This window comes from Misgurnus anguillicaudatus, chromosome 17, assembly GCF_027580225.2.
Source record: "Misgurnus anguillicaudatus chromosome 17, ASM2758022v2, whole genome shotgun sequence".
Classification (NCBI taxonomy): Eukaryota; Metazoa; Chordata; class Actinopteri; order Cypriniformes; family Cobitidae; genus Misgurnus; species Misgurnus anguillicaudatus.
In genome coordinates, this window is record NC_073353.2 from 19,412,733 (window position 1) to 19,426,224 (window position 13,492).

Below are 13,492 nucleotides of genomic sequence, written 5' to 3' on the forward strand. Positions count from 1 at the left end.
AGACTGATCTCACGGAAAGTCGTGTTAGTCATGCAAAATTGTATTAATTTATACGTGTCCATGACACGAAATTCAGCATTTTTCATACCTTGAGCACAAATGTCAAATTTCTATAACTATTTCTTGTGTCACGACTTTCTTTTTCGTTTCATTTTATGTATTGTTTTCTCATTTTTTCCCCTATTTTCTAACCATTGTCGCTTGGGGTTAAAATAACTTTCTGTTACATTTTTAGACATCCTTACGAAACCCCAACTCTAACCCCAAGCAAAAATAGTTTTAAAATCGGAAGAAAAACATGTAGAAACCAATACATAAAAGTACATCCTAACCCTAACCCCAAACCCAAGGGACAATGATTAAAAAGACAAAACAATACATAAAATGACCTGAAAAAGAAGGTCGTGCCACGGACACGAAAAACTATTTATAAAAATTTGTGCGAGTGCCATGAAAAAGACATTTGTACACAAGGCACGAAAAAAAGCTGAATTTCATGTCATGGACACAAAAAAAATTAATAAAATTTTGCGTGACTATAACACGACTTTCCGTTAGATCATTTCAATTCACTAAACAAATTAAAGGAATATTCCATTTTCTTAAAAGAAAAATCCAGATAATTTACTCACCACCATGTCATCCAAAGTGTTCATGTCTTTCTTTGTTCAGTCGAGAAGAAATTATGTTTTTTGAGGAAAACATTGCAGGATTTTTCTCATTTTAATGGACTTTAATAGACACCAACAATTAACACTTAACTCAACACGTAACAGTTTTTTTCAACGGAGTTTCAAAGAACTTTTAACAATCCCAAACGAGGCATAAGGGTCTTATCTAGCAAAACGATTGTCATTTTTGACAAGAAAAATAACAAATATACACTTTTAAAGCACAACTTCTCGTCGAGTGAAGTTACAAAGTGAATGAGTGAAAGTCCACCACTAAACCCCCACCATAATACAGATTTCCAAAGCAGTTCTTGTCTAGATTTTTTATTTCATTGTATTTGAAATTATGTAAAATTCACTCTCCAAAATATCTATTCTGCAAAGAATATGATTAGTTTACAGTTTGCGATTGTTAATAGAAGGATTTGAAGAGGGTTTTAACAGTGGCTGCTCGTGACTGCTCATCCGAGGGGCACAATTTCAAAATATGTGTTCGGAGTGTCATGTTTGTTGCTCATGTTTTCAAAATATATTTGTTTGTTGCGTCATGTGAACCATGTGCATCTTGTGTTTTGTCATTTATGATAAAAGAGACGCTCACGTTCACAAAATACACGCAAGACACTCCCTTAACACTAAACTTATGCATTGAGATTATGCGAGTATCTGGCAAACACGAGCGTCTCTTTTATCATAAACCCTTTCGACGCGTCTGCAGCTGGCACTTATTTTGACAAGACACGTGATGCACATACAAGAACTCGACGCGCAGAACACATATTTTGAAATTATGAACCACACACATGACGGGCTACATGCATGTTGTGACGAACTTCGCATCGAGCGCCCTCAAAGTCACAGACCGTCACTGGTTTTTAATAGTAATTTCCAATAGTAAAAATAGCTTTCCTGATTAGTCCAAATATGATTAAAAATGTTCAAGGAAACTTTTAGCCAGAGTTTTGTCTGTGGCACAGTGGGATGTTGTAGAGCAGTGATTTTCAAACTTTTTCGGCATGCGCCCCCCTTCCATATGGTGCATCCCTTGTGCCCCCCCCCAAAGAAAATTGGTAACATAAAGCATACTAAAACTTTTAGTTTGAATTAAACAGAACATATAAAATTATACAATGTGGTGTTGTCAGTTGGTAAAAATGTATTTAATAAAATGTCATAAAATTGTCCCTCAATCCCAAAACCCAAAAATGCTCACACTGTAGTTTTATTCAAAGCTTGAATGTAGATTGTTGAGGTTACTGAAAATGATGTTTCTCTAATGTACACTGCTTTTAGATCTGTGAAATCTGATTTCACTTGGGTAACACATGAGTCAAATTTTGCATCTCTCTATACTGAAACTGTATCATTGTGCCTGCAATAGCACAGGCAAATCTTTCACACATTCCCTATAGTCTTACAAAACTTGGTAGAGAGAAACAGACATAATAAAGCTATTATACATAGATTTTAATGATAGATCTGGAAAAAACAGAAAGTATGAATGTGAATGTAAGAGGATAGTCACATAAATTTTAAATGAAAAGAGATAGATCATGGGCCAAACCGGCTGTTTGGGGGAAGTGGGAACGAGAGAGATAGGGCAAAAGATGTAATGTAGTTGGCTACAGAGGATGAGATGTGAGGGGACGTTATAAATACTACATGGCTGGAGCATAATGGGAGTGTCAGTTGGAGACACAGAGGTAAATGGAAAAAGGTACATGCATTTCTTCACTGCTAGACAGAAAAAGAGAATAATGAGGCTCATACTGTATAATGGGCCTGCAGGTGATATAACCCTTTGGTAAGATCAGCTTTCACTGAACAAGCCTTTTGCTGGACCACATGTTATGTGCCACAGTCCAGATCCTAATACAGTCTGATCTGCAGGAAATAACATGACTGATCTGTGTCTAATCTGGCTTGTACGTCAAGTAAGAAAGGAAAGTTTTACACCATAATAGAGCGGAAATGTGCGGATTTGCTTAAAGGGATATTTTGGCCAAAAATTATACTAAACCCATGATTTACTCACCCCGAAGCCATCCGAGATGCATATGTCCATCATTTTGCAGACGAACACATTTTCAGTTATTTTAGAAAATGTTTTAGATCTTTCAGTTAATCAAATGTAAAGTTATGGGGTCCACGTCCTTCAAGTCTAAAAAATGTGCATCCATCCTTCACTAAATAAATCCAAACGGCTCCACGATGATAAACAAAATCCTTCTGGGGGTAATCCGCACCGTTTTGTTGTAGAGGTGTCCATGTTTGGAACTTTATAAACGAAAATGGCTAGCTTCTGGTAACGCCGCCATCTTAGTCGCGTCCACATTCAAGATGCAAGCGTACGCAGTTTACGCAGGGTTCTGTGCTGCTGCTCTGTGCCCTCCGAATTTGTCATACGTCACTAAGAAAAGTGCGTACACTACGCTGATACTCTCTCCTGAATACAGAGGAGTTTAAGATGGCGACGTTATCGGAAGCTAGTTATTTTAGTTTATAAAGTTTTAAATATGGATATTTCTACAACAACACTGCACGGATTACCCTCAGAAGACCTTTGTTTTACATCCTGGAGCCGATTGGATTTTTTTGGGGAAGGATATGCACATTTTTTGGACTTGAAGGACTTGGACCCCGTAACTTGGCAGCTTTTCTATAATAACTGAAAATGTGTTTGTCTGAAAAATAATGGACATATGCATCTCGGATGGCTTCGGGTGACTAAATCAAGGGTTTAATATAATTTTTGGCTGAACTATTACTTTAATGTACACAGAGATTGAAATCATTAAGCATTAAGTTTAATTCAGAACTGATGATTAGTAATTTCAATATTATCAACACAATTTCATGGCAATGTGTACTTATTTTACGAGGTGGCTAATTTGTATATATTCGTATGACCACATGCATACATTATTATATTTGCTTTTGCCCCATTGATGTGGGGGGTAAGGGGTGTTTTTTATGATAATTGTATGTTTTTGTACGACTCACTTGATCACTTTGTACGAATTAGCCATCTTGTAAATTCTTGTGAGATCAGGCTGGGATTTTGATGTTGATATGTGACCCTATTTGTGAAATCCAGCAAATTTGATTTCAATTAAGGATTTCACATTAATTTCAATCTTTGACATGGCCTTAGCCAATGTAAAAATATTAAGGTTAAACAAAAGGTTCTTTACATTTTGTTGGATATAAAAATATTTTGACTGGGTTTTCACAGAACAATATCGCAATGTCCAGTACAATGATGAATAAAACTGATTTTTTGAATGTATTTTATTTAAAAATTCATTGCAGTCCCTATACTGCATGAATGAATTGTGTCTAATGTGCAGCTTCATGATTTAGTTACAACTATGCCTTACATTTGAGATGTTCACCTTTGGTATATCAAGCTATATTAAAGAGGACATATCACGAAAATCTGACTTTTTCCATGTTTAAGTGCTATAATTGAGTCCCATGTGCTTCTATCAACCTAGAAAATTTGAAAAATAACAACCCAGTAACTTAGTTTTGGCAAACCATTTTCTGCAAGCATGTGAAAAAATATGTAATTGAAATTTGGCTCCCCTTGTGATGTCAGAAGGGGATAATTCCGGCCCTTAATCTGTACTATCCAACCACGGCACTGCCATTTAGTACAGAGATCAGCTCATTTCCATTTTAAAGGACACATTTTTGCTTACACCTACAAAGTGGCAATTTTAACATGCTATAATAAATTAACTATATGATATTTTGAGCTAAAGCTTCACATACGTATAAAATGTCCCATTTAAGTATAATGCAAACTTTTTCCAAGACTAACGTCTGAATTTTGAGCATCAGAAGAAGACAGGAGGAGGAATAAATGTATTAGACCCTGAATCATGGTATGAACTGTCACTGATATCATCTATTAGCTTGGTTTAAAGGCATATAGGACACATTCAGATTGCATTTTCATTTTAGTACTGTTCTACATATTTGGTATTGTTTCTGCAATAATAAATAGAATAGGACTTGGTTTATGGACAGTGCACAGACATTATATTTTTTCCGTGTGGTTTATGGGTTTAATTTATGGCTTCCGCGTGGTTAGGAGGCATGTTTGCTTGTGAGACACAAACATATGAAATGTGTTTATAATGGAAATGCAGTAGTCTATGTTGCTGATTATAATGGATGTTTACAGTAGAGTTGTCAGGTTAAAATAGCTTGGGGTGTTGATGTGGTCACACATTCTGTAGAAAGGTCACAGATGTTTGTTTGTAAATTAAGAGTGTTGTTATGGTATTTCAGAGAGAGCTTTGTAAGTCTGCATCCCCCTGTGACTGCACCGTTATTAGAAATAAAGGTGGTAAAATGGTTCTTCACAGCGATAGAAGGTTCTTTAAGGAACCATACAGCCCGATAATGAAGCATTTATGAACCTTTTATTTTATATTATATGCAAACATTTTCAGAGTCTTGCTTGCCAGTGTGTCATTATTGTGAAATACCCTCATGTACACGTATGCACCCAGACAGACATAACAGCGTTCAGCTCATCATCTTGCTGCATATGACGTCAGGTTGCCAGGCAACAGTGTGAGCAAACAGATTCCCTCTCCACACAGAGGGGACGCCCCATCCTGTTGACCAGCACGTGGCACGAACCCATTAACACACACTAACATTTGCACAATACAACCATTACCGTTGTCCACATTGGCTCAACTGCACTATTAGTCTACTCTGCCCTTAAAATTATAGTGTTCATTTGTATGTCTTACATTGCTTGAACAGCATTTTTTGTTCATGTAAGGGTGTGAGAGATAGATAGAAGCAGTTTGCAGGGTGGGAGGACAAAAAAGATTTTCCATGGTTTGGTGATACTACAATTAACATCTCAACATATGCCGGTTGTGTCATAACGTCTGTCCTTTCTTATTTCCTTTTGTTTTATCACCATTGAATGCGGCTTCTGTTTTCTACCTATTGTCACTCAGCACAGCACATCCCGCTTCATAGGGACACAGCTAGCGGATTTGACTTCATGTAGTGTCCTAGCAGCAGGAAATTATAGCACCTCGATAAAAACTAATTTTTCAACCTGTCAGGTTGAGGCACCACAGTAACCATGATGTCATCCTCTTAGACCCTGTGGAGCTACTGTACTGTATTTCTGCAGAGATAAAAATCAGTAAATAAACGTGCACATTTTAAAGACATGCTGAATTGACAAGTGTGATTTCATCGCTCATGAATCAAAATTTTGGCACATTGTAGCAGAATTCTGAGCATCTTCTTCAATGTAGGATGTTTTAAATTCACTATGGATCCTCTAAAGCTTTGTGACAGAAATCTAAGCTTGGGTGTTTTAATTATAACATCATAATATTTGTCTAATTGTAAATTGATGTGGGAAACATGAGCTATTTTGAACCGTGTTGCTATAACAAACAGGTTTAAATCTAACATTTTAGTTGGCTTTGAATTTCAAGTCTAGTTTAGCTGTGGCTTAGCACAGTTATGACAAGATTTTTATAATATTTGGTCCAGATCTTGTGTGTTGATATTATATTTGGCAGGCTGAAAGTATGGTTAAATTCAGGGAATCAAAAATATTGTGTGCAGTTCAGAATGACAGCATGGAGCTTTGACTCTGTAAGGTGCAAGAGAAAAGCAAGAAAACTCTCAGGTCATGTTATTAAGATGTTAATAGTAAGTACAAATAAATAGAAATAAGAAAAATGGAGGAATATTAATTATGTCTTATGAGTTCTCTAATTAATGGATAACAATACAATGCTGTTTATGTTCACAGTACACAGTAATGTTAGCATTTTATTTTCCATCACTGAATTGGTTAGCCTTCTATAATTTCCATACTGATATGTGATTCCTCATTATTGAATATATCATTTAATTTTACAGATAACGTAGGTAAATTTGATCTAAACTAATGTTTCAATCACTATCTATTTCCTCCACTCAGCCTCTGCATATAATGTATATATACAGTCGTATGCAAAAGTTTGGGCACCCCTGACAATTTCTATGATTTTCAATTATAAATATTTGGGTGTTTGGATCAGCAATTTCATTTTGATCTTTCAAATAACTGAAGGACGCAGTCATATTTTAGTAGTGAAATTAGGTTTATTGGATTACCAGAAAATGTGCAATATGCATCAAAATGAAATTAGACAGGTGCATAAATTGGGTGACCCTTTTCATTTTGTTGATTTGATTACCTATAATTACTTAGCACCAATTAATTGGAACACACAATTGGTTTGAAGAGCTCATTAAACATTGAACTTCATAGACAGGTGCATCTAGTCATGAGAAAAGGTATTTAAGGTGGCCAATTGATCTGAAAACAAAGATTGTTCAACATTATAGTTTAGGGGAAGGCTACAAAAAGTTATTGCAGAGATATAAGCTGTCAGTGTCCACTGTGAGGAACATAGTGAGGAAATAAAAGACCAAAGGCACAGTTCTTGTTGAGGCCAGAAGTGTCAGGCCATGTAAAATATTGGAGAGGCGAAGGATGGTGAGAACGGTCAAAAACAGCACACAGACCACCTCCAAAGACCTACAACATCAACTTGCTGCAGATGTTGTCACTGTGCATCGTTCAACAATTCAACGCACTTTGCACTTTAATGCGAAAGAACACTTTTCTGCACACACGCCACAAATGGAGTTGCTTGAGGTATGCAAACGCACATTGGGACAAGCCAGCTTCATTTTGGTGCTGTGGACTGATGAAACAAAGATTGGGTTATTTGGTCATAACAAGGGGTGTCACAGGTATGCATGGTGGCATAAGAACACAGCATTCCAAGAAAAACACTTGCTACCCACAGTAAAATTTGGTGGAGATTCCATCATGCTGTGTGGCCAGTGCCGGTACTGGGAATCTGGTTATAGTTAAGGGTCACATGGTTTCCACTCAATATCAGCAGATTCTTGAGAATAATGTTGAGGAATCAGTCAGAAAGTTGAAGTTACGCTGGGGCTGGACATTTCAACAAGACAACGACCCAAAACACAGCTCAAAATCTACTCGGGCATTTATGCCGAGGAACAAGTACATTCGGTATGTTCTGGAATGGCCATCCCAGTCCCCAGACCTGAATATCATTAAACATCTGTGGGGTGATTTGAAGCGGGCTGTCCATGGCAACCATTAAACCAAAACTGAACTATAGATGTTTCGTAAGGAGGAATGGTCCAAAATACATTCATATAGAATCCAGACACTCATCACAGGCTATAGAAGGCGTCCGTTATTTCTGATAAAGAAATATTGAAGTGATTTTTAGTTGGGGTGCCCAAATTCATGCACCTGTCTAATTTCGTTTTGATGCATATTGCACATTTTCTGTTAATCCAATAAATCTCATTTTACTACTGAAATATAACTGTGTCCTTCAGTTATTTGATAGATCAAAATGAAATTGCTGATCCAAACACCCAAATATTTATAAATGAAAATCATGGAAATTGTCAGGGGTGCCCAAACTTTTGCATTGACTGTATAGCCCTTGCATATTATAAAAAATTCAATCGGTAGGTCTATGTTCACATTGCTCTCTCTGTCTCTCAACATCTGTTGAGTTTTATTGAGGAAATGTAGACAAAAAACACTTCTTGTTTTATTAAGTTTAAGCTCCTTTCAACAACACTTACAGCTTACTCACTAGCATGCTGTAACTCATGGTAGCTTTATCAACTCCATTGATTTGTCTTTTTATTTTTGTCTTTTTCTCTTCTCATCACAGCAGTTTTTCATGCTTTGGATCCCGCTAGAGATTTTATGTCAGGTTCTTCCCTTGGATGTGCTGGCTAACTGCTGTTGATTTTTCTATCCACTCAAACTCAATGAGAATGTCCGCACAGGGAGCGAGATACGAGATCGAGCAATAGAGAGACAGAATGGCAGACAGAAAGAGAGAGAGACATTGATTGGTGCAGTGTGCTGAGCAGAGAAGCAGGCCAAGCCCATGTGAGTCATTTGCTGAGAGTAGCTCTTTGAACTAACAGCTATGCTGTTTTTAACTGGGCCAGACAAAATTTCCTGTTGAACGTAAATACAGCATGCAGACTTGTCAAAAACAAAAGAACAAGGTATATGATTGCTTTTAAACTCTCTCAAAAGAGGTATGAATCAAATTTTAGGCAGGGCTCTATGTTAACTGGACAACCCAAATCTGAGATCATAATAATGAGGCTGTCTAACTCTGGATTCGAAACCGTACTAAATCAATATAAATATCATTTTATCAACTGTTTTAACGGTATAGTACTGTATGTGTGGGTCAGTGTGTATACATTACAGACATGCTATAGTCGCCAGGCTTTTATTGTCATGTGACCTTTCATTTGTTCATGTGTTCCTGTCAACCCATTTTCACCAAATGCGCACAAATGACACGCATTGTGATTATCGTGCAATAGATACGGCAAATTCCAATTTTGCGTGCATATGGCACGCCAGTCCTTCCTGTTCACTTATATGGCGCATCTTTTCGTGATGTTTTATTTATTGGATTTTGTTTTTTAAACCATTTTCGCTTGGGTTCAGGGATGGATTTGGGTTTTGCTTTAGGATGTCATTTAATATAGGTTTCTCCATGTTTTGTCTATTTTTAAATCATGGTCGCTTGGAGTTGGGGTTAGAATCGGGCTTTGGGTTAGGATGTCATTTTATGTTAAAAAAAGTTGCTCTAACCTAAAACCCAAGCGACAAGGGTAAAAAAACAGAAAACAAATGAGAAACCAATAAATACATTGACACGAAAAGATTTAAGTGAACGGGAAGGACTGGCGTGTCATATGCACGCAAAATTGGAATTTGACGTATCTATTGCACGATAATCACACTGCTATTCTTTGTACGCATTTTGGTTAGAATGGGCTGGTTCCCTTATAGCTTAGTGGTAGAGCATTGCATTAACGGTGCAAAAGGTCATGGGTTTGAAACCAAGGAGCTCAAGTACTGATAAAAATGCATAGCTTGTAATGCACCGTAAGTCGCTCTGGATAAAAGAGCTTCTGCCAAATGCATAAATATAAATAATATATTTACCCATGACGTACTAGCATCCATGAACACAATTACTATAGGTATTGTTAAATAAGTACAATTTAACCTATAGGCTAATACGTACATGTTTCCTATTGTATCACTTACACTTGAAAAAAGGTTTTGTTTTGTTTTAATTTAATTTTCACACATTATTTTAGGGCTGTCAATCGATTAAAATATTTATTCTAGTTTAATCGCATGATTGTCATGAGTTAACTCACGATTAATCGCAACTTAATCGCAAATTTTTATCTGTTATAAATTAGCCTTAATTTAACACTTTTCAAGTTTTTAATACTCTAATCACCATGGGTGTGGACAAACAAATATAGATGCTTTATGCAAGTGTATGCTTACACCAGCCTGTTTTTACATTTTCGACAGAACCATCAACCATTGTTTTGTATATGAATTTTCCTTTCAGAAGACTCCATTTCTGTTTGCTGCTGCATCTGCCGATATTTGGACATATGTTTGTTATCAGCAACGGCTGATAAATATTTTTGCTTGTCCGATAGATTCTCTGGTTGCGTCACGTCGGCGTGATTGGCATTGTGTTCCTTAGGAAGATAAATACCCTCAAGCCCACACAGCGACACACAGACCGGTTGGTGCACGACACCTTAGCACCGCAAGAGCACACATAAATCTTTTTTAGTCTAGTAATATATTTTTAACTTTATCTTTAATAAAGGGAAACAACCTTATACAGAGTAAAGCAACTTTATGGAATGTATTTATTAATATTAAGGAAGGAATTAAATATTGGTTTTGCCATTAATTGCCTACATTTTATCTATAATCTTTTGCTGGATTAAAGAAGCAGTAAATTACCTCATTACAACTTTTATCTCATTACAATTTTTTTAATTAAGAGAATATTGCATAAATGAAAATTGAAAATAAATGTTAATTTAGCTTTAATAATCGTTTCTATGTTTAATACCCAAATATTAAGAAAAAAATTCTCAATATGCATTAATTGGGCAATTTTCTATCCCATGAGGTCTATTAAAAAGTGAATAAATTAAAATAATTTGTGAATAATAAAAAAAAATTTACAAACTGAGTGGATCTTTTGAACTTTAATGAGGTTGAATTCTTCTTGTTTAACAACTAACAAAGCCTAAATACCGTAAATTATGATGAACAGAACAATGCTTTTGTCAATGCAAAATAACCAATTGGCCAACAAATGCAATATATCTAAGTATAGACGGGTTTAGCTGTAACAACATAAACAAGCGGCTTTTGTGATCATCACGTAACTTCCGGTAAACTAAGTAAGGGATAATGTAGAGGCAGCCGGTAGTAATCTTTATTGATCTTTATTGGTGCGGAGCGATTTTACTCGTACAAGTAGTACCGGCTATGCGTTATTACTTTGGAGCGGTTATTATTTGAAAAGAACGAACCTGCAAATGTCTCAACTGACCAATCGGAATCAAGCATAATAATAATAATAATAGTAATAATAATAAATAACAACTCATAAGTCCTTTTAAAGTAGTTTATTTATATAACAAGCAAAATAAACAACACATAGATTACCTAGGAAACCAAAATATTAGTTATTTTTGACGAGGTATTTGTTTAAGAGTTCAGTTTAGCAACTATTCAGACCAATAAACAAACAAAAACCGAAAGTAAAGTTCTGACCAGATGTGCAATCCCGTGACCGCACTTGGGTCCGATGAAGCGGTCTACACATAAAGCATGAGTGTGCTTTCTATCTTCCTTGAGCATTCTTGTAGGTAAATAGAGCACTATTGTAGATTAGCAGCACATAAGATCATAGACAGGGTACACACGTAAAATGTATAGCTTGTATAAGTATCTGCCAAATTCATAAATGTAAATGTGTATTCTGCATTTGCATAAATACTTTACTGTAGAGTCTAGCTGAAATTCCAACAAGCGTTTCTACAATTGAAAATTGACTTGTATTCTGCATTGACAAGCACACTGTTAAGACATTACTGCCTCTGGCAATATGTACCTTTGTGAAAGCAAGATCTCATGCACTTACCAGCATGAATAATAAATACGGACATAGACTGTGTGTAGAAAATAACTTTTTCCTATACAAGGAAACACTGCAAAATAATGTAAGACACCCTTTTTAATTCCCACTTATATAGTAAATAAAGCTTTTATTCTTATTTATTCTTATAACTTTAAAATTATTTTTGTGATATAACTTGTCTTATATAAGAGTGTAATTTTTTTATTTATTAATAAAAAAGCTGAAGTCATTTTTAGTGCTTAACTGTTTATCATCCTACATAATGTAAAGAAAATTATGTGAAAATACAACCTTGATATATTTAGTAAGGTCATGTCAAAGACTGAAATTAAAGTTAAATTAATGAGTGAAATCAAATTTTCGTGCTCTTAATCTTATAATTAGATTATTTTCTATAGGGTGGCATGTACAAAATATTGTACATTATGTGCTATATCATAGCCTGTATGTGTGTGAGTCCAGCATAAAAAGTATGCAGATTTTTGTAAAAAATTTGGGAATCACTGGCCTATATAATAAAAAGATCAGACTTGTTTAAAAGATTAATACCTGTACAATGTCGAGACTTAGATTACTGTATTGAGTTGTGTTTTATTACAGTATAACCATTGTCTGAGAACAGTGCTTATGCATGACATGATGCAGTCAATAATCTCTGATCTGGTGTCAGCTGTGAGACATCACTAATACTATTTTAATTTTCTCTCTCTCTCTAGGTCACATAGGTCATCGTCTGAACTTGCTGTGATCTTCCGTGTGCACCTGTCACCTCCCCATTGCATTGCTTCTCAAAACACAACTCCTGCCAGTGGCGCGGCAAGCACCTCACCTTTGCTCTCTTCTCATCCTTCCGTCCCTTCTTTGTTCTGCCGCTCCGTACCGGGGACGCCTTTTTGCCATCTGGTCTTAAGAAAAGGAGCTATGATCATGCCAGATATCATCGTCTCCATCTCTTACTTCACCTGAGGATAATCATCTTCATCCCTCCCTACTCGCCGTAAGCGGTCTGACCAATGAGATGGGAGACTGGGTGTGCCTGAGCCCAGCCGAGTTCACGCAGCTGCAGCAGTACAGTGAGTGTGAGTATCTGAATAGTCAGGGGAACGAAAACTCTCATCTCTGACCTCAAACCAGTCTTGCATAGCCAAGACTAAATGCTGTGAGGTTTGGTTTACAATGAAGTTTATTTTGGGCAGGAACACCCACTTACACTGGAAATTTTACCTCACACCAACTGGCTGGTTGATTGGCATTGATTTTTGGGTGCAAGAATGGATGGGTGGATTCATCGGCCTATTTAGCTGCAGCTTAAGTTGCTTTTTGCTAAATGTACCTGTCAATTCATCTGTTTAAAGCAAAGTTTCACTCAAAATAATATTGTGCAAACATTTTGAGGTTGACCCTCTGGACTAGGAAGCAGTGCTGGTAATGTAGGCTACAGTATATTGACGTAATATATCGATATACTGCCCGTGCTCTCTGAGTCTTTATTGATTAGCGACATTTAATGTGGTTATTGATGTAGACCACTTTATAAGCTAAACAGGCATGTGAGTTTTTTAATATAGGATATTAAAAAGTTATGGCTTTGCTTATAAATGTACATCATTTTTTACAAGGGAACTGTAATTTGACAGTTTTAGGGAGTGTGGGATGTTTATGCTGTATTGATTTGATGATAAAGGTGAAATCTGATGCTATGCCGGGGTCAGGTAT

At 36.2% G+C, this 13,492-nt stretch overlaps 1 protein-coding gene across 5 annotated transcripts in view; it reads left to right on the forward strand.

Annotated features, from left to right (window-relative positions):
* dgkg (diacylglycerol kinase, gamma) overlaps positions 1–13,492 on the forward strand; it is a 147,895-nt gene that overhangs the window by 28,190 nt on the left and 106,213 nt on the right. For 4 of the 5 annotated variants that reach the window (XM_073855121.1, XM_073855122.1, XM_073855120.1 and 1 more), the window contains exon 2: positions 12,493–12,855. In XM_073855121.1, the coding sequence (XP_073711222.1) occupies positions 12,795–12,855 (61 nt within the window). In that variant the 5' untranslated portion in view covers positions 12,493–12,794. Of the gene's footprint in view, positions 1–8,468; positions 8,668–12,492; positions 12,856–13,492 lie in introns of those variants that run through there. The other variant, XM_073855123.1, reaches the window with a different exon arrangement.